Raw genomic sequence first — 21,126 nt, forward strand, 5'->3', positions numbered from 1 at the left:
AATTTTAGAATGATAATATGTAATTCCCTATGGTCAGCACGACGGGCGTCTTGTCATAATCATTCTTGACCGAACCTTGGCGACAACCATACGTTTCAAACAACATAACGTGACTTGTGTGACTTATATGCATTTTGGCTGTATCTACTCCGGTCGGGGGGTTATCAGTGCACTTGGTCAGTGTTATTAAAAAAATAATAAGGTTTTTTATTGGTGAGCAATGGTGGACAGTCAGTGCGGAGCGCGGCAAGTGAAAACTTACATCATGAGTGACTTATTAAAAAAGTTCGATTTGGACGCGACAAATGATTTTGTGAAAATAGCTATAGCTATAGCCGGCTTTTATATGGGAATATTTTATTGTAAGTTATTTTATATATTATTTTATGGTGTAAGTGTTGCGAGAGGATTTTTCACTGGGATGATATCATAATTAAGATAGAAAGATATGAGTTAAATTCTGTACCGGGTTCTTTTTTTTTATAACTTAGGTACATGTAAACGAAAGATACTACCTAATTTTAATTCAAATTTTACTCTGCAAGTTGGCTTCAAGGGCTCTTTCACAAATAAAGCGATAAGTCAATTTACTTTATATTGATGAATTATTTGGTTTGGATTTTAAATTAAAAATAATTTGATATTACTTAAGATTACAAACTGAGCGGTATCCCAAAACCACAGCAACCGAGCCGTTTCAAATTCCGTGCCATTTATATCCAAAACCACAACGCCGGTCAATGGACTTGTACGAAACACAATTCGGACATTTGCAAATTTGGAACGCAGCCAAATGGTCGAATAAAAAAAATAGGGCGGGAAAATAACATAGACTTTTTCGTTTCCTTCAAATTTCTAAGGTGTAGAAATTAGATCCACAAGCATTTCTTTCTGTATTTTGAAAACTAATGCCGAAATAAATAAAAATTAGAAAAATAATATCGACTTTTCCGTCGAGAGTCATAGAAATGAAATTATACAGCCAATGTTTTTTCTTAAAAAAATTCGCGAAATTGTTAAATTTTATTTAAAACAAGAAAATTAAATAAAAAATATTATCAATAAATAATAGTAGTCAGATAAGTTTGGATACCATTTTCTCTGTACGAATGCATGTTATTTTAGTTTAATATTCTGCTGGATTTTGTAACACAGTAAATCCTAACCCAGGACCCACAGGCGTGTACCTACCTACATATTTTTTGCTATTATCCTTTACCTAGTAATAAATATTTCTATTTCTATTTTTTCCGGATGTGATTAAACAATCGTCAGATTAATATATTTTTGATACGTATAATTACAAATGTATGTTACTAGTGCAACACGGCGGCTGAGTCAGTAGCATGTCGAAAACACGTGATTCGATTATTATTAAAAAGTTATTAGTGACAGTTTGTTGATTAAATATGTGATCAACAGAAGATTCGAGTTGACGCACAAGTAACTAAAGGTTATGTAATTATTTGTGATTATATCAGCTGTAAGTGGATTTGCATGCGAACAGTTACCATCAGTTTGTCACTGATGTAAACGCCGTCGAGAACGTAATTTACTTTCTATACATCCCGTTTGCACTAATATGCGAGTGCGAGCGAGATGTATAGAAAGTAAATTACGTTCTCGACGGCGTTTATGTCAGTGACAAACTGATGGTAACCGTACAGATGTATAAGATACCTATCGACTTATCGAACGAGCGAGCGAGGAGAAGCGAAGTTCTTACAATCAACTAGGAACACGCGGCTGGCTAGGCTAGGGTTACCAGATGACAGGAATTTTCCTGACATGTCAGGAATTATGGCCTTTTGTCAGGAATGGGGACGGGACACGAAAATGTCAGGATTTTTTTGAATTGATAGACTTTTTTATAAGGTACCTCTTTATTTAGGTACTTAAATTAATCCAAAAACATTGAAAAAAAAATGAGATCCACTCAAGTTATCAATAACTTATTCGCATTTGCAAAGATAACAATATAATAAGAAGTATCCTCTGCCTCTGTGATTAAAAATAATGTAGGTAAAACATAATACAATTGCACTTTTAGGGCGGCGTACCGCGTTGACGCGGCTATCAGCTCAATCGGGTGGCCATTGCTAACTGCTAGACCCCCCCCCCCCCCGTTCGTCAAAAATATGAATGTCAGGCAAAATAGTCGGAAATGAGGAATATTGTCAGGAAATTCTAAATTTGTATCTGGTAACCCTGGGCTAGGCTATTTAGGAGCAAGTCCCGGCATTTCGATGTTTTTGTTGATGGTGTAAATTTGTTCTAATTTAAATGAAATTGGGTAAACGTGTAGTTGAGGGCATTATATTTTAGTTATTAAATTATGAGCAGGCTCGATCAAGGGGTTATTGAGCTAGAAAAGTTAGAGGGCTATAAAGCTATTTGTTAGGAGTCTTGCTCATTGACGTAGGTATATCTCAGGACGGGCCTTACGCAACGCATATGACAAGTATGTTTCTAAGCATAAAAAATTGCATTGCGTGGGCTCAGTTTGGCCCTAGATTTATTCGTTGCAACCATTACTTATCATTGCGTAAGGTTAAAACATGTTTACCAATTTCGAAAATTGGTCGAATGTTTAATTTCTTCAATAAAAAACAGATAGAAAAGTATCGGAGTTCAATCGCTGACCGATAGCGGACGGCCGATAAGAAAAAACGTCAAGCGCGAGTCGGGCATTACGTTACTATTCTTGTGTGTTGGCGAATGCGTGATTTTTTTTATCAAACTTGCTTATTACTACACATTATAAAACAGTCCCCCATCGCGTCTCTCTGTCTGTATGTTTGCGATAAACTCAAAAACTACTGAACGGATTTTCATGCGGTTTTCACCCATCAATAGAGTGATTGTTGGAAAAAGTAAAAGGAAAGTTTAGGTATATAAATCACGCTTTACTACCCGTGCGAAGCCGAGGCGGGTCGCTAGTTAGGGTTATAAAGTTCTCGAACTTAAACTGTTGTGAGACATACTTACATTGAATAATTTTACGGTTTAGACTCACTTGTTTTTAGTCACTCGCGCGACATGTTTCGGAGAGCCTAGGTCTCCTTTCTCAAGCACTAAAGGGGCCCACTGATTACCAGTCCGCCTGCAGTCTCTGGCCTTATCGGGCGGCCTGCCGTCCTAGACCAATAACGTCCACAAACATAAGCGATTATTGCCTGCCGGCAATGGTCTGCTGCCACCTCTGCGACTACAGACGAGTCGTCAGTTTCCCACCGTACGGCCGTCCGCCGGCAATAGTCTGATATAATTTTGACAGGTCCCTACAAATTGACAGTTCGCCGGACGATATCAGCCTGTCAGTTGATCGCAAAAGGCCACACATTAACAGTTCTACTTCAGATTTTGGACTGACGGCTATTCGAACTACGGCTCGTCGATTCCGGTCAGCGTCGACAGATATCTGCCGGACAGTCCGTGGCCTGCAGGCCAATTTACACACACATTATCAGATAGCCGGTCGGTGGCCTGTTGGCCGTCATCTGCTGTCAGTCGAGAGCCTTCAGTTTCATGTTTTTCAACTAGTTTAATTTTTTCATCAAAATGGACAGTCGACGTCAAAGATAATGTTTACACTTTTGGACCTTATTCCTTTGTAATAAGGCAAAAAATGTAAACATATTTTTGACTACTATAGTGAAACCTGGTTAAAAGGGGATATTACTGCAATGTTCTGCCGCCAGAGTGCAGCACTACCGACTCAGTAAATTCATAGACTAACTTATACATACTGTGCCTTAAACTGTTTTTGACAAGTTTTCACAGACAATAAAATATGACATTGATGCATCAAGGCGGTTTGTTAACAAGGGCCTACCGGTAAACGCGAAAATCGAAATTTAGTTATCTGCCTCTTTATCGCTCGAATATGCAAGAGTGATAGAGAGATTAGATAACGAAATTTCGATTTTCTTGTTTCGCGGTAGGCCATGTGATTGACGTGACGTGTGATGTGTCAATGTGGTTTGTTTACTGTATGTGCCACAAAGGTGCCACCTACGCACTAGGTTGTTGTCGAATACAATGGCTCGCTTTTCGTATATACTTGCAAATGATTACATCGAGGATGAATGTGTCACTGAGTTTCATAGGATACTTTCCCAAAACACAAATTACCGTCCCCGCGACGTAGTTTTGATGCAGGCTATGCATCTAATCGAGTCCGTTCCCGCCGAAGAAGAATTAATGATATATTAAATATATAGTAAAAACTACAAGGGTTGTGAAACTATAAGGGTTCCTATAGGGTAGTTGAATACGGAATCCTAAAAACAGGCAAACAACCTCTGTAAAATATAACGATGCGAGCGGAACACTAAATGCCTCGAGCTATCTCGGGCTTGGCCAAATTATTTATTACAAGGTATCAAACAAAAAAATCACTCGGGTCACGGCCAAGTAGACCTAATATTATGTAGAAAAGGTTTAAAAGAGTAGAATGAATATAACAAAAACATAACAGTAAAGTATTTTCATTTTTTTCAATTTGGTATACATAGATAGTACCTAAATAAGAGCCGGTGTAAGTAAAAGTATGTTGAATCCACCGCTTGCAGCTTGTGACTCCATATCCTTTTTTTGTAATAATTGTCACATATTACGAGAATTTCGGGTAGGTAATATCGCCACGCCACGCTCTGTAACTCCGAACACAGTTTGCTCCAGATATTCTCTTAACTTAAAACGGAATGAATTAATGATGTCATAATTCGGATCCCACTTGTAGCTGAAGAATTTCAAGCGTAGGTCTTATCTCTTGTCTAAGCAGGTACCTCCATACTTGCGCTAGTGTTTCTACCACGTGTCTTTATAGCGGAATCAAAACGCACAATAGCTAGTCTTTTCATTGCTAGCTGCCGTGAACGCCATCGAAGGTATACCTCCCGGCGTTGTCTTGAGAACTATTAAAATTTTAACCAGTGTTGTTATATTGGGACGCTAATTTCCCTATTTGAATCTTTCAATGTTTGCTCCTTTTTTACTCGGTTACTTACTCTTCCAGCAATCAATAATCAAGTCTGTATTTTCAAATATATAAGCCATGCAAATACTATAATAACATGTCACATTTAAAATTAATAGAGAAAAAAATAAGGTTTATGTTATAATTCTCTCTATGACATTTATTTTTGACTGACAGTAAACAACAGTTGCGAGGTAACAACATGATAAATAAAGAAAAGTCTTGACAAACTAGATACTATGCAACCTTCGCATTGTTGTATTCATGCCTTAAAATTAAAATGATGCCTATGAACCAACTATGAACTCTAACTATACTAGAATTAAAGTTGAATTTTACTAACGTACATATCTGTTTTTTTTTACTGATTCTATTTCAATTTGACAGAAGCCCTACCGTATTTAAGGTTAATAAGGTCTACTGGCCTTAAAATTGTGTATGAAATTACAAGCAAATATCAGCGTCATAAATTAAGTATTGGATCCGTGATGTTCGAAGACAAAAAGTCGTATGCTTATTTTAGGGACTATGAACTCTTAAGTACTAGGAATAAAGTAGAATTTACTAATGCTGTAACGTGTGTCGATCGCCGGCCGGCTACCTCATGATGTGTGTTTGACTGGACTCGAGGCCACGGACTGTCCGGCGGATATCTGTCGGCGCTGACTGGAATCGTCAGGCGGCCACACACTATCGGTTCGTGTAAGTCGTCAGGCCGAAAACTGACAGAGAACTGTTTAGTGTGTGGCCTTTTGCGGTCAACTGACAGGCTGATATCGTCCGGCGGACTGGTAATCGGTGGGCCCCTTAACAGTGCGAGCAGCGTTCACGACGGCCGTGTATCGAGTACAAACAAGTGAGTCTAACCCGTAAAATTATTCAAGGTTATAAAGTTGTTCATATTATATCACTAACTCATGCGATCCATGGAAGTTATTTAAAAATGCATTTATAATTTTGCAAGTGTAATGTATGAAATACACTGTGTAAAACGCGGGTGCCGTTGAAATTTAAAAGTATGTCTGTGTGATTTTCATTATTTTGCTCATATCGCCCTTATAGCAACACAGTGTGTATGCAACAATTTTTTACTCTACAAAATATATACATATACACGGTGGCTGAAAAATAACTGCGTTGCCAGGGAGGTTTTGGGATTATACTGAGCAACTTTTACTATGGGTGGTCCCATAGTAAACCCCGAAATTATGAAACAAACCTCCTTGGCTACGGGAATGCAGTTATTTTTTAGCCATCCTGTAGGTACCTATTAGCATATTATTAGTGCCTTGCCTCCATTTTGCAACCCTTTTAGCTGTATTTAGCGACACTTGCACATCCACTCATTCCCGATATATAAACTAGTGCCCATTATAATTTGGTCTCAATATAAAATACAACTACGCTTTTTTCCGAGCTCCCACTTATACTGGTTTCTGAGACAAACTGGATTATGAATAAGAATCATAGCGCAGGTGTCTAGTCTAGCCTCTTAAACATCTGCTTGGATAGTTCTATACGAAAATACGCCCTATTATATATGAGATACAGACGAAATTTTATTAAAAGATGAATAAAATGATTATGATCGAACGGTTGATAGGCATTTCGTGTTATCATCAGACTTATACTGGACACTAGCCTTTTTTAGAACGTCTAGGGGGTTATTAAATAGTTCGGGGCAAACAGTAAATGGGTACACTTTGTATGGAATTTCTATACTAATAGTAATAACACCGTATTCATTGCGTTTTATATGGAGTGCCCTTACTTTTATACTCATCGTCTTCCTTAGCTTTGTTCTTTACATAGAAGGTAGGATCCTATAGAAGTGGTATACGCGTGCCTCCGTGAGGGACAAAACATACGCAATGCGACACTATGATTGGTCGAATTTATTTGTTGCCCACCATAATCCATACTAAATTTACGGTGGGCAAAAATTAAATGTGACACCGTGACAAGGACAAACTGAAACCTACTGAAAGAACATACATATTAGACTATCCTGTTCGGTCACTTCTCCCCACCCCTCATGCCAGACCCAGTTATAATTTATAACTACCGAATGAATCTGGTTTATAACTTATAAACCAGATTCATGGTTCTTTAAGTCCTTAGTAGAATTAGTCCGGTTTGTGGTTAACTATTTGGTGAATGGAACTCTAAAACTATTGTTTCCAGTTTCTGTGAAAACATTGAATATCACACACGTTGCTATTATCTGCGAAAACAGCCTACTGCCCAATATCGCGTCGTACCTAAACATAGGCCGATAGAAATTCACAGAAAAAGACTGACATACTTTTATAAATCGTATTTTGTCTAGGTGTAGTAGGTCTATTATTCATCTAGTATTCATTTATCTCTTGCTTCCATGATACATTTTTGGGTAGTATTTACATATTTCTTATGGTATCACATGGACCCTGAATAGGGTGTAGCAATATACTAGAGTACTGCATATTTTAAATTAGCAAATTCCTAAGCGTATGGCATAGTTGTGCGCATCTAAAAGAAACCAAAATCTGTGCCTCCCCCTGTAACCATAAAAAGGGTTTAAAAGAAAAATACTTACGTATGCAGACTTGAAGAGACAGTACGAAACTACAGTCGCCGCTGTTAGATGAAATGCAGATACAAAGTCTATGCATATACAATTTGCGACAAGTTTCAGTCAAAAATTTAAATTTTGAGTCACGGGTTTCCTTTTTAGGTAGGGTAGGGTATTTTACCATGTATAGATATTATAGACTGTATATTGTACCTATATAATATATCACATAGTTAAAATATAACACTAACTGAATTTATATCAGTGCCTCAAAAAAAGATAAGAGAAATTGTTTATTGAATCTCTTATCTGTGACAATAGTGACAAGATGAAGGACACTTTTATCGGCATTCAATGCTCAAGTATGAAAACAGCATGCTCATTTCATTCATGTATTACCATTAATAACTCGTACTTGTACACTTTTTATTTCTTTTTAACCTTATACATATAGCTTTACACAAAACGAGAAAAAATAAACTGCGACTAGCACATGCTCGTGCTCAACCCTAACCCTTTATGTGCTTAGGCTACATAGCTTGAGCACATAAAAGGGTTCCTCACGTTACGATAAAACAAACAAAACTTTTGAAAATTTTAACCCGCTTTTTTGTAAAACAGTCTCTTCATTCAAAGTCGGTTGAAAATGTTGCCTATATCTAACAAACTAACCGATTTACCAACATTGGCGATAATTCAATAATAGGGCAATTGATTACACGTTCAAAATTTCTCAGTAATCTATTTTTATAAGTACTAAGTTTTTTTGTGAAATTAATACTTCGATTGCTTTAAAATTAGATATCTTCGATTTTCGAAGCGAATATTTTCAAATCACAGGATGTAGGTAATGAGTACAAATTGGCAGTTCCCCGGTGGTTCCAGCCGAGTGGTTCACAACGCACCAATTTTTCGAGATAGGCTGACCATTATAAACTGACCTTCGAAGAATAAAGTAACATTTTGTATAGATGTTTCCTATTTCTTTGCTCTTGAGTGTAGTACAGAAGCGTCTCTCGCTTAGTGATTATGTTGATGTTCAAGTGACTTAATTTTTTTTCGGATTTTATTTTATTTTTAACCGACTTCCAAATCCCAAAGGAGGAGGTTATCAATTCGGTTGTATGTTATTTTTTTTATGTTTGTTACTCCATATCCCCGTCATTAGTTACTGGACCGTTTTTGAAAATTCTTTTTTTTATTGTATGTATATTCATACAGATTGGTCCCGTTTTTGTCAAAACCCAGTTCTGATGATGGGATCCATGAGGAATCGAGGGAACTCCTCAAATCTTAAAGGCATGCGTATAGAGATTTTTGTATTTTCATCAAGCATATTCATTAAAAACTGTCGTATTTGATGAAGTGGAACTGCTGATGATGATCAGAACAGAACTCTTCAACGACGCATAGTTCACGTTTGGCGATTTGTCCTCTTCGTTATGTTTGCTAAGCAAGTTTAGTTTTTAAGCAACATTTCTGTCAAGCTCGAGTTCTGATGATGGGATCCATAAGGAACCGAGGCAACTCCTCAAATCTTAAAGGCATACATATAGTGATTGTTGTGTTTTTATCAACAAATCAAGCATATACATTCAAAAAAGTGACATTTGAGGAAGTGGAACTGCTGATGATGACCAGAACGAAACTCTTTAACGACGCATAGCTCACGTTAGCGATTTTTCCTCTTCGTTATGTTTGTTAAGCAAGTTAGGTTTTTAAGCCATATTTCTGTCAAGATCAAGTTCTGAACATGGGATCCATAGTACACGTTTGGTGATTTCGAATTTCGATTTTGACTTGGACTGGGACTCGGACTCGGACCCAGACCCAGACTCGTACCCGGATCCGGTTCAGACCCGGACCTGGACTCGCACTCGGACTCGGACCCGGACTCGGACTCAGGCCCGGACCTTGACCCGGACCTTGACCCGGAAAACCACTATGACACCTAAACTAAATAACCCACTATGATTACCTACCAGAGATGTTACGGAGCTCCGGTTCCGTTTCCGTTAAGTCGGAACTTCCGTTTGGTATTACACATCCGTTTCTGTTCCGGTTCCGTTATGTTTAAAACGGAAGTTATAACGGATGTCAATGCTTCGCGCGGCGGCGGCGTACATCAAAAACAAACAGGTTCATACCAGTCAGTCGCTCATCGCCCCGCTTGCCACGTGCTACGCGAATTTGTTGTTTGTTTGTATACTTTGTTTTATTCGTGTTATTAAAATTAAAATCGTATGTGTTCTGTTGTGTACTGACTACTGACTGTGTGTAGTGTGTGTGGTGAATGTTAGTGTGTAAAAAAACGCACAATGAAGCCGAAATCAAGTTCGATTTGGAACTATTTTGATGAAGTTAGTGGGGACACGGCTAAGTGTAAACTTTGTCTGAAGGTTTATTCTACAAAGGGGAAAACGACTACATCGTTAAAAAGTCAGGCTCCAATTCTGGTTCCAGTTCCGTTTTCGGTTCCGTTTCCGTTTTCGATTCCGTTTCCGTTTTCGGTTCCGTTTCCGTTTTCGGTTCCGTTTCCGTTTTCGGTTCCGTTAAACTAAATTGAAAACATCTGTTTCCGTTTTCGGTTCCGATAAAACCACATCCGTTACATCCCTGTTACCTACCATAAAATGTAAGTAGGTATAAAGTATTATGATGCCAAACCCCTCCCGCTCAAACCCCCGTACACCGCACCGCATGCGGCGTTAAGTGGGTTAGGTTAGGTTTGAACTGCGATCCTCACAGAACCGAACAAAAGTGGGTTAGGTTAGATCTGCGAGCCTTACAGAAACGAAATGCTACTAGCAAAGTGGGTGGTTTTACTTCCTTTTCTACATAGACTAGACAAAAAAAATCAAAATCGCTCTCCTTCTTGATGCGACTGGCAAATCATGTTACTTTTTGGCAACCGGGTTTTTTAACCTAATTAGACCCCGCTGAATCCGAATTTGCCGGTTGCTTGATCGAATTCTTGACCGGAAGTGAGATATTTGATATTATAGGTCCCTTTTTTTTAGTTTAATATTAGCAAATTAGGTTTTTAAGAATAAATTATCTACATAAGATTTCCTCCAAAAAACATCCTGAACACTTTTCTCTAGGATCAATATTTAAAACGATATTAAAGGAAGAAAGTTAATTACAATCAGTTCACAGGTCACTTTTTTTAGTTTTTCGTAACTAACTCGTAAACGGTCGCCCGTTGCAAAACAATATTACTTATACATAAATATTGAACATAAAATTGTCCACAAAAAAGGTTCTGTACACTTTTTCGCTACGATCAATATTTAATGAGGTATTAAAGGGGGTAAGTTAATTATTATCAATTTCCAGGTCCCTATTTTTAGTTTTTCGCAAATGACTCGTAAACGGTGGCCCATAGCAAAATAGGTTCTTAATGTTCTTGTAAATAAATGATCGACATAAATTCGCTATTAAAGCGGGAAAGTTAAATAATGTGTAGAATTGATTATAATTAACTTTCCCCCTTTAATACCTCATTAAATATTGATCCTAGCGAAAAAGTGTAGAGAACCCTTCGGTACACGGCTGGAAGAAGTTGATAATTCGAGATATTTTATTCATAAGAACATTAAGAACCTATTTTGCTATGGGCCAAAATTTACGAGTCATTTACGAATAACTAAAAATAGGGACCTGGAAATTTATTATAATAATTAGCTTACCCCCTTTAATACCTCTTTTTTTTTAGTTAATATAGGTACTATAAAATAAAAATAAAAAATAAAATAATAATGATAAATATGAGATTGTTTGAGTTCATTTTTATTGCAATGTACTTTGTAACTTATTGAACAATACAATTTTATTTGATAATATTTGTTGGCCGTTTTCTACAACGCCACAAATGAAGTTCCAGTTTCATAACTTTTTTTATGCTTTTAAGAACATCTGTAACGAATAAGCTATTTCAATAAACTGGAATTTATCTTGGGTAGTTACGAAGTCTCTCCAATCTAACCTATGACTGAGGTTTTTCTATGGAAGACAAATCTCTGTAAAAATGGCAAATATACAAAAGTAGAAATTCCATGAAACTACCTCAAAGGGAAATCAAATAAAAAAAGTTTTATATAGAACGAAAAATGATTTAATAATGTATTACTTCGCTTATCAAACTTATAGAAAAACCGGCCAAGTGCGAGTCGGACTCGCAAACGAAGGGTTCCGTACCATTATCTATAAAAACGGTCACCCATCCAAGTACTGACCCCGCCCGACGTTGCTTAACTTCGGTCAAAAATCACGTTTGTTGTATGGGAGCCCCACTTAAATCTATTTTATTCTGTTTTTAGTATTTGTTGTTATAGCGGCAACAGAAATATATCATCTGTGAAAATTTCAACTGTCTAGCTATCACGGTTCGTGAGATACAGCCTGATGACAGACAGACGGACGGACGGACGGACAGCGGAGTCTTAGTAATAGGGTCCCGTTTTACCCTTTGGGTACGGAACCCTAAAAACGATGTGTATGAGAAATACCTTATAATTTCCTTTAAAAAACACTGTTCAAAAAGTGTCATGAGAGATGTAATATAAAACGCGAAAACTGTAATTCACCCTTTTATATTAAATACGAGTGTATTTAATTGTAAATAATAGCAAAAAGAATAGATAGTATAGAGGGGTCCTGTCATTGTAAATTTTGTAGTCACTGTAAATTTACTGCCATCTATCGACACACGACTAAAACTCAAAATGAAAACGTATAAAGTTATCAAAACATGTATATATATGGATAAATGATTTTATTATTTTTATATCATTTTGATCCATGTTCATTCACTGATATCTATGTGTTAAAATTGTTAAATTTGAAACGGTGTCGTCACGCCATCTAGCCGAGGATAGGCTAAAGGTGTGTGCGCCATCTATTCGAGAATGACTTTTGCTTCAATTCCGAGGCACGTTTTTTCCTTAGACTTTATTCGTCTTATACGAAGTTACATATGTCTTTGATAATAGTATCTACAGATCACTATAGAAGCGCTGGTGGCCTAGCGGTAAGAGCGTGCGACTTGCAATCCGGAGGTCGCGGGTTCAAACTCCGGCTCGTACCAATGAGTTTTTCGGAACTTATGTACGAAATATCATTTCATATTTACCAGTCGCTTTTCGGTGAAGGAAAAACATCGTGAGGAAACCGGACTAATCCCAATAAGGCCTAGTTTTCCCTCTGGGTTAGAAGGTCAGATGGCAGTCGCTTTCGTAAAAACTAGTGCCTACGTCAATTCTCGGGATTAATTGTCAAGCGAACCCAGGCTCCCATGAGCCGTGGCAATATGCCGGGATAACGCGAGGAAGAAGAAGATCACTATAGAAATGAACTGCTTACAAATTATTACAAAATAAAATGAAAAATCCACATACTTAATGTGCTGCTACTTTTTTTCCGGACCACTCCTTAGTGCACCATCTACCATAATCTTTCACCGGGACCGGGCCCCATAGAAGTCGGTTTTTTTTTTTAATTATTCGTTTTCAAATCGTTTGAAAACGGTAAAATGCTTTCAACGTTCGGTTATAGTGTCAAAATCTTTATTTGGAACTTGACAACGAAGGGATTGTGGGAAATCACGTCATACTCGTATTTTAGTCACTACATTACACTACATGACCTGCCTTGACATCCACCTTAACCCGTTCAGCACTAGCACTAAGTACAACACATAACCCTAATTACCTACAACAATGTAAGTTAAATCATTTTTAATCTCTAATCGACATGACCCGTTGACATCCACCTTAAAAAATTAAGGTGAATCCCTCAGCACATTTTTTGTAAATGCATTTTAATTTGAAGAGTATTTTACATATTAGGTACGTGTACCATCAACCGTAAAAGTGCATGGCGAAGAGTTAAAAAATTCATAACTCGAAGACTACGAAAAATCGGCCAACATACATGGGGTATAATCTGATACCCCACGACGCCGACGTGAGCAATCTAATCTCAAATCTCAAATCTTAAAGGCATGCGTATAGGAATTTTTGTATTTTCATCAGAAATTTAAGCATTTTCATTAAAAAATCTGTGGCATTTGATGAAGTGGAACTGCTGATGATGATCAGAACAGAACTCTTCAACGTCGCATAGTTCACGTTTGGCGATTTGTCCTCTTCGTTATGTTTGTTAAGCAAGTTTAGTTTTTAAGCCACATTTCTGTGAAGCTCGAGTTCTGATGATGGGATCCATAAGGAATCGAGGGAACTCCTCAAATATTAAAGGCATACATTTAGTGATTGTTGTGTTTTTATAAACAAATCAAGCATATACATTCAAAAAAGTGATATTTGAGGAAGTGGAACTGCTGATGATGACCAGAACGAAACTCTTTAACGACGCATAGCTCGCGTTTGGCGATTTTTCCTCTCCGTTATGTTTGTTAAGCAAGTTAGGTTTCTAAGCCATATTTATGTCAAGCTCAAGTTCTGAACATGGGATCCATGAGGAATCGAGGGAACTCCTCAAATCTTTAAAGGCATACGTATAGAATTTTCTGTATTTTCATCATAAAATCAACCATTTACATTAAAAACTGTCGCATTTGATGAAGTGGAACTGCTGATGATGATCAGAACAGAACTCTTCAACGACGCATAGTACACGTTTGGTGATTTCGAATTTCGATTTTGACTTGGACTGGGACCCGGACTCGGACCCAGACCCGGACTCGTACCCGGATCCGGTTCGGACCTGGACCCGGACTCGGACTCAGACCCGGACCTTGACCCGGAAAACCACTATGATACCTAAACTAAATGAACCACTATGATTACCTACCATAAAATGTAGGTATAAAGTATGATGATGCCAAACCCCTCCCGCTCAAACCCTCGTACACCGCACCGCATGCGCCATTAAGTGGGTTAGGTTAGGTTTGAACTGCGATCCTTACAGAACTGAACAAAAGTGGATTAGGTTAGGTTAGAACTGCGAGCCTTACAGAAACGAAATGCTACTAGAAAAGTGTGTTTGATTAGGTTCGAACTGCGATCCTCACAGAACTGAACTGCTATCAGAGAAGTAGGTTAGGTTAGGCTAGAAGTACGACCCTTACAGAAACGAAATGCTACTAGAAAAGTGGGTGGTTTTACCTCCTTATCCACATAGTGCACCATCTACCATAATCTTTCACCGGGCCCCATAGAAGTCGGGTTTTTTTTTCTTAAAAATTATTGATTGAGCAATTTTCAGCAAGCAAACACTCAAACTTCTAGTTTTTTTTCAGACAATAAGAAAATCGATATTAGTTAATAAGTAATTTATAAAAGTAATTTATCATCTATACTTGGTCAAGCAGATCTTGTCAGTAGAAAAAGGCGGCAAATTTGAAAAATGTAGGCGCGAAGGGATATCGTCCCATAGAAAATTTGAATTTCGCGCCTTTTTTTACGTACAAGATTTCATTGACCGTCTATATCAACAAAAACACAAAAAAAACAATGAAACGAAATTACTCCCCTTGGTAGCTAGAGCTTAAGGCGCTCTTATACTCAAGTTTTACGTTTTCAAGGGGGTGAAGCAGAGGCGTGGTAGAACGGGCAGGCGGGCGCCCCGCGCGGCGCACCGCACCATTCCCGCGCAGCACGTCTACGTCCTTATTCTGACGACATCGCTATTCTGAATTGTCAGTTCCGGGATTTTTAGTTCGGCAATTAATATTGAATAAGATTTATTAGTAAATTCGAATTTTGATGAGTACTTAATGAAATTAAAAACCGGACAAGCGCGAGTCGGACTCGCCCACTGAGCCCACCGATGGTTCCGTACTTTTTAGTATTTGTTGTTATAGCGGCAACAGAAATACATCATCTGTGAAAATTTCAACTGTCTAGCTATCACGGTTCGTGAGATACAGCCTGGTGACAGACGGACGGACGAACGGACGGACAGCGGAGTCTTACTAATAGGGTTCCGTTTTACCCTTTGGGTAGGGAACCCTAAAAATGGTAGGTAAGACGGTGAGGTCGGTGAGTGTACCTAAATAATTATTAATTATATACAATATGAGTGTATACTTGACTGATCATGTTTTTGTAAAAATCGATTTCGACTGGCAAAACATATTATTTTTTGGTTTTTTTTTGGTTTGGTTTTTTAACCTAATTAGACCCCGCTGAATCCGAAATTGCCGGTTGCTTGATCGAATTCTTGACTGGAAGTGAGTTGATATTATGAGTGAGATAGTTGATATTAAAGGTCCCTTTTTTTAGTTTTTCGTAAATAACTCTTAAACGGTGGCGCATAGCAAAAATTTTCTTAAACTTAAGTAATCTGCATAAAATTGCCTACAAGAAAGATTCCGTACAATTTTTCGCTAGGATCAATATTCAAAGAGATATTAAGGCGGGAAAGTTAATTATAATCACTTTTTGAAGGTCCCTTTTTTAGTTTTTCGTAAATAACTCGTAAACGGTGGCCAATATAAAAAAAAATTGTTAAACGTTAATAATCGACACAACATTTTCAATAAAAAAAGATTTATTTTTTTTTTATTTTTTTTTATTTATTGTTCAGAACACATACAGTCATACATAAAAATATAGATATAACTTACAAAAATATATAAAAACAGACCTGGAGGTTCATAATGTAAACATGTAAACATCAAAAGATACAAAAGCGTTTTGCGATGAGAAAATAAGTAAAACATAACTGATAACTACCTACTACTAACTACTATTAATTATAGTGATAATTTATTTTATCAACAGCAATTTGGATCTCGTATGTTCTTTTAAAGCTGCAAGAGAGTGCATAAATGGATCGATGTCACAGAAATACTCATTATAGTTTCTTGATACTCGTTTGAAAAAAGTATGTCTAGAATAATTAGTTCGTGCGAAACTCACATAAAACAAATTACGAGGACGTAAGGAGCGATGCGGTACATTAAACATAATATTTTGTAGCAAATTTGGGCAATTGATTTCATTTTTGAGGATTTTGAAGAAAAAAAGTGTGTCTAAAAAGAGTCTTCTATTACAAAGGGAAATCATATTGAAATGTTTGGCTGACTTGGCTGATGATTCCAGAGGCGTACCGGTCCTGTAACAAAGTGCTCTCAAGAAAACATTTTGTATTCTTTCTAGGCGATTAATATGGACATGGTATTGAGGACACCAGATCACAGACCCGAACTCAAGAATACTTCTGACGTAAGAATAAAATAGTATTTTAAGAGTGCAGGGGCGTCTAAAGGGTTTGCCCATCCGTAGTATCATACCTAGATTTTTATAGGCTCGGTTACAAATTTTGTCAATATGAATATTGAAATTAAGTTGTGAGTCCATGGTGATACCTAGGTCTCTAATAGAACTAACACGAGTTATATGCTTCCCAGCTATTGAATAGTTAAAATTGATTACTTTTTGTTTACGGGAATAAGTTATCACAAAACATTTATCTAAATTTAGGTACAGATAATTATTTGAACAATATTCATAAAAACTGTCAAGGTCTTGTTGTAGGCTATGACAATCAGCTTCAGAAGATATAGCTTTAAAAATCTTTGTATCATCAGCGTAAATAAGGTGTTCCGAGTTTCTGAAGCAGGTTGCCATGTCATTGACATATAATATGAAAAGAAGAGGGCCAAGGTGCGAACCTTGTGGCACCCCTGACGGTACCGGAAGAAAATGGGAAGTGTAACCCTTCAGCGCCACAGCCTGGCTCCGATTTCTTAGATAGGACTTAATCCATCTGAGGAGATCACCGTGAATACCGAGCTTCTCAAGCATTTAGTACAAGCATTTAGCAAGATTTAGTACATTTTTAGCAGGGATCAATATTTAAAAAGATAATAAAGAGGGAAAGTTAATTATAATAAATTCTAAGGTTCCTTGTTTTTATTTTTTCGTTAATAATTTGAAAAGTATGACTCATAGCAAAAACAAATTTTACACAAATAATAAACATAAAATTTCCTACAAGAAACATGTAGAACACTTTTCGCTACGATCAATATTTAAAAAGACAAAGCATTCGGTAAGTCAATCAATTTTAAAGTCCCTTTTTAGTTTTTTGTAAATAACTCGTAAACGGTGTCCCATAGCAAAATAGGTTTTTATGAATAAATAATCTCCATAAAATTTTCTGCAAAAAACATCCGAACACTTTTCTCTAGGATCAATATTTAAAACGATATTAAAGGAAGACAGTTCACAGGTCGCTTTTTTTTCGTAAATAACTCGTAAACGGTGCCCCCGTTGCAAAAAATATTATACATAAATATTGAACATAAAATTGTCCACAAAAAAGGTTTTGTACACTTTTTCGCTACGATCAATATTTAATGAGGTATTAAAGGGGGTAAGTTAATTATAATCAATTTCCAGGTCCCTATTTTAAGTTTTTCGTAAATGACTCGTAAACGGTGGCCCATAGCAAAATAGGTTCTTAATGTTAATTAACCCGCCTTGGCTAAAAAGTGGCCTCCATGTTTAAAATTAATTTGTTTACGTAAGATGTCCGTCTTTGGGTCACGAATTTACGTGTGTACCAAATTTCAACTTAATTGGTCCAGTACTTTTGAAGAAAATGGGCTGTGACAGACGGACAGACAGACAGACAGTCGCACGAGTGATCCTATAAGGGTTCCGTTTTTTCCTTTTGAGGTACGGGACCCTAAAAACTAAAAAAAGTGACATGTGAATTGATTGTAATGAACTTTCTTCCTTTAATATCGTTTTAAATATTGATCCTAGAGAAAAGTGTTCAGAAATTTTATGTAGATTATTTATTCATATAAACCTATTTTGCTATGGGACACCGTTTACGAGTTATTTACAAAAAACTAAAAAGGGACTTTAAAATTGATTGTAATTAACTTACCGGCTGCTTTGTCTTTTTAAATATTGATCCTAGCGAAAAGTGTTCTAAATGTTTCTTGTAGGAAAGTTTATGTTTATGATTTATGTGTAAGATTTGTTTTTGCAATGAGTCATACTTTTCAAATTATTAACGAAAAAATAAAAACAAGGAACCTTAGAATTTATTATAATCAACTTTCCCTCTTTATTATCTTTTTAAATATTGATCCCTGCTAAAAATGTACTGAATCTTTTATTATTGAAAATTTTGTGTAGATTATTAGTTAATTTTTTTTATATTGGCCACCGTTTACGAGTTATTTACGAAAAACTAAAAAAAGGGACCTTTAATATCACATATCTCACTTCCAGTCAAGAATTCGATCAAGCAACCGGCAAATTCGGATTCAGCGGGGTCTAATTAGGTTAAAAAACCCGGTTGCCAAAAAGTAATATGTTTTGCCAGTAGAAATCGATTTTTACAAAAATGTGACCAGTCTAAATTATTCAATTTGATTAATTTTATAGCCTTTTAAAATATGTTTACACAATTTATCAATCGTAACTGAATTCCGGATTGGTTAGATGGGTGTGTGCCTTTGCTGCCCAACTTATTATAAAATGACAATATGACGGACGAATGTCTGAAATGTCACCGTATTTAAGAATTATTTTGCTTTTCTTCGTAAGTATGTTGAAAAACATTGTGTGTATAATATATTTGCATATTTATACTGTGATTACCCATTTTATGAAACGTCCGCTAAACTAGCACAGGTCCGACGCTGACAGTGGTCACGGGCGTACTGGCGTGAGGAATAGGCGCAAGGTATTGCCGCGTAGGGTGTAATTTAGTAGGCAAAATGTTGAATTCATCAAATGATGAATGAAAAAATTAACGTATCGATAAAAGGACAAGCAATAATGAAGATTTACTTAAAAGCTATCGACTGAAGTAAGTTTCATATACATTTTCGTCCTAGTACTTCTAACATAAGGAAATAAAGACAGTGTTAGGCATGTTTTCAACTTAAGATTCTATCGAGAAAATAATGAGCCGTCGTGTTTCTGACAAGCAATAACGTAGTTCAAGGACTGAAGTTATACATACTAGAAAATAATGCATGAAATCCTTGTAAAAGTCTGTAAATATGGTCACAAAAAAGTGCATTTTACTACACACCGCGCCTTAAAATTATCCACTTTTAGAAGCGTTTAACTTACACTGATTTTTGTTCTTGCGTGTTTACTAGATAAATAACCTAGGTAGTTGGTTAGGATTTTGCTAATTTAAAAGATGAACTGACGTCTCAAAATTGGCATAAATTACACCATAGTTCCAAACAGTGTGTAGCCAGCTTAAATGGGATAGAAAATTACAGGTTTCGTTATAATTGCATACAATTCGCTTGGCGTCTTTGACCTTGGCTTTATCATCACCTGCCGATGTATATTGACCTTTTCTTAACACGCTCGAAGTCTTATTCTGGTGTTATGCCATTTCATAATTACCTATAGTATTATGAGGGTTTATGCAACTGCAAATAGTGCAAACTGCACGGAATAAACGTGAGAATTCGTCGGAGTAAATCGTTAAAAATTTACAATCGTTCCACCCACGAATATTATAATCAAGTACTTCAATTCAATGACTTCAATACGTAATTGATTATCAATAGTTACCAACGTTCTTTTTGGTTTTCTACGAGTTTTTTCTTCCAATAATACAAATATTTTGCCTGAAAACTAAAACATTCAAATAACAGCAGTCACCCCTGAACAAAGATAATAAATAATTAAACAAAATTAGGTAAGTATCTAATAAGAAGAGGCCCGTTGATGTCTTCTGTTCTATCCAGTCCATTGGTTTGGCCCTATTGAGAGACGCGATTGGTCAAATTCATTATAGTTCACTAAAGTTTCAGTATAGGCCCCGTAGTGAAAAGTATGCGATTATAGTTTGGTTTGCGAAGTCTTAATTCAACCATTAAAGTCGACAAGTAGAAAAAATAGGAGGAAAAAACATCTCGCGGGTATCAGTCCGCTGTGTTCCCTCAGAATAAACCCCTAAGCACACAAAATGTTAATTTCTTCGCTCCACTGCAATCATTACGTGAACCGGAGTAATTTTTCAAATTTATAATAACCGGGCTTCTTGAAAAACATGTCTGGACTCTACATATTCCAATTACCTATTATCACCGTCCATTTCATCTGTGACCTCAAAATCCGTTAGAATTAAGGGAAATGGAGGTCAAAATTTATTGGTTTTGCTGGTTAGTTGTTTGGTGGGACGAAAGGCTTGCACTTTCGATTTTTCTGCTGGCAATTTACTGTGGTATTACTTTTTTGAGGTTGATTTCGCCTGCTGCAGTTTAAAGGCGAATAAGTTTTAGGCTTACGCAAATGTACCTACAGCAACCTACAAAATTGCATGACACATAATAAATGAATTATGAAAATTATAAGATTCTGGCAACTGGCCGTATGTAGCAATACTGATACATATTTCGATGCGATGTATTAGGGTAACGTCGAAAGCGGGGTAATTTTGAGAAGAAGCACTTCATACTTTGACAAGACTTACGCTAAGCAGTTTTGTAGGCAATTATCAAAATGACCCCGTTTTCGAAGTTATCTTGTACCTTATATCATTTTAAGTTTTGAACGTATGACTTCACAAATAACGAAAAGGAAATTTAAATACCTATTTCGGCCATTTGTGATTTATTATTCATTCTACTTAA

General features: G+C 36.6%; 1 protein-coding gene across 1 annotated transcript in view; it reads left to right on the forward strand.

Annotated features, from left to right (window-relative positions):
• Nucleotides 1-52: 52 nt before the first annotated feature.
• LOC134800855 (DGAT1/2-independent enzyme synthesizing storage lipids) overlaps nt 53-21,126 on the forward strand; it is a 45,587-nt gene continuing 24,513 nt past the window's right edge. The window contains exon 1 of the mRNA XM_063773412.1: nt 53-362. Within this exon, the coding sequence (XP_063629482.1) occupies nt 221-362 (142 nt within the window). The 5' untranslated portion in view covers nt 53-220. The remainder of the gene's footprint in view (nt 363-21,126) is intronic.

This window comes from Cydia splendana, chromosome 20 (genome assembly GCF_910591565.1).
Source record: "Cydia splendana chromosome 20, ilCydSple1.2, whole genome shotgun sequence".
NCBI lineage: Eukaryota > Metazoa > Arthropoda > Insecta > Lepidoptera > Tortricidae > Cydia > Cydia splendana.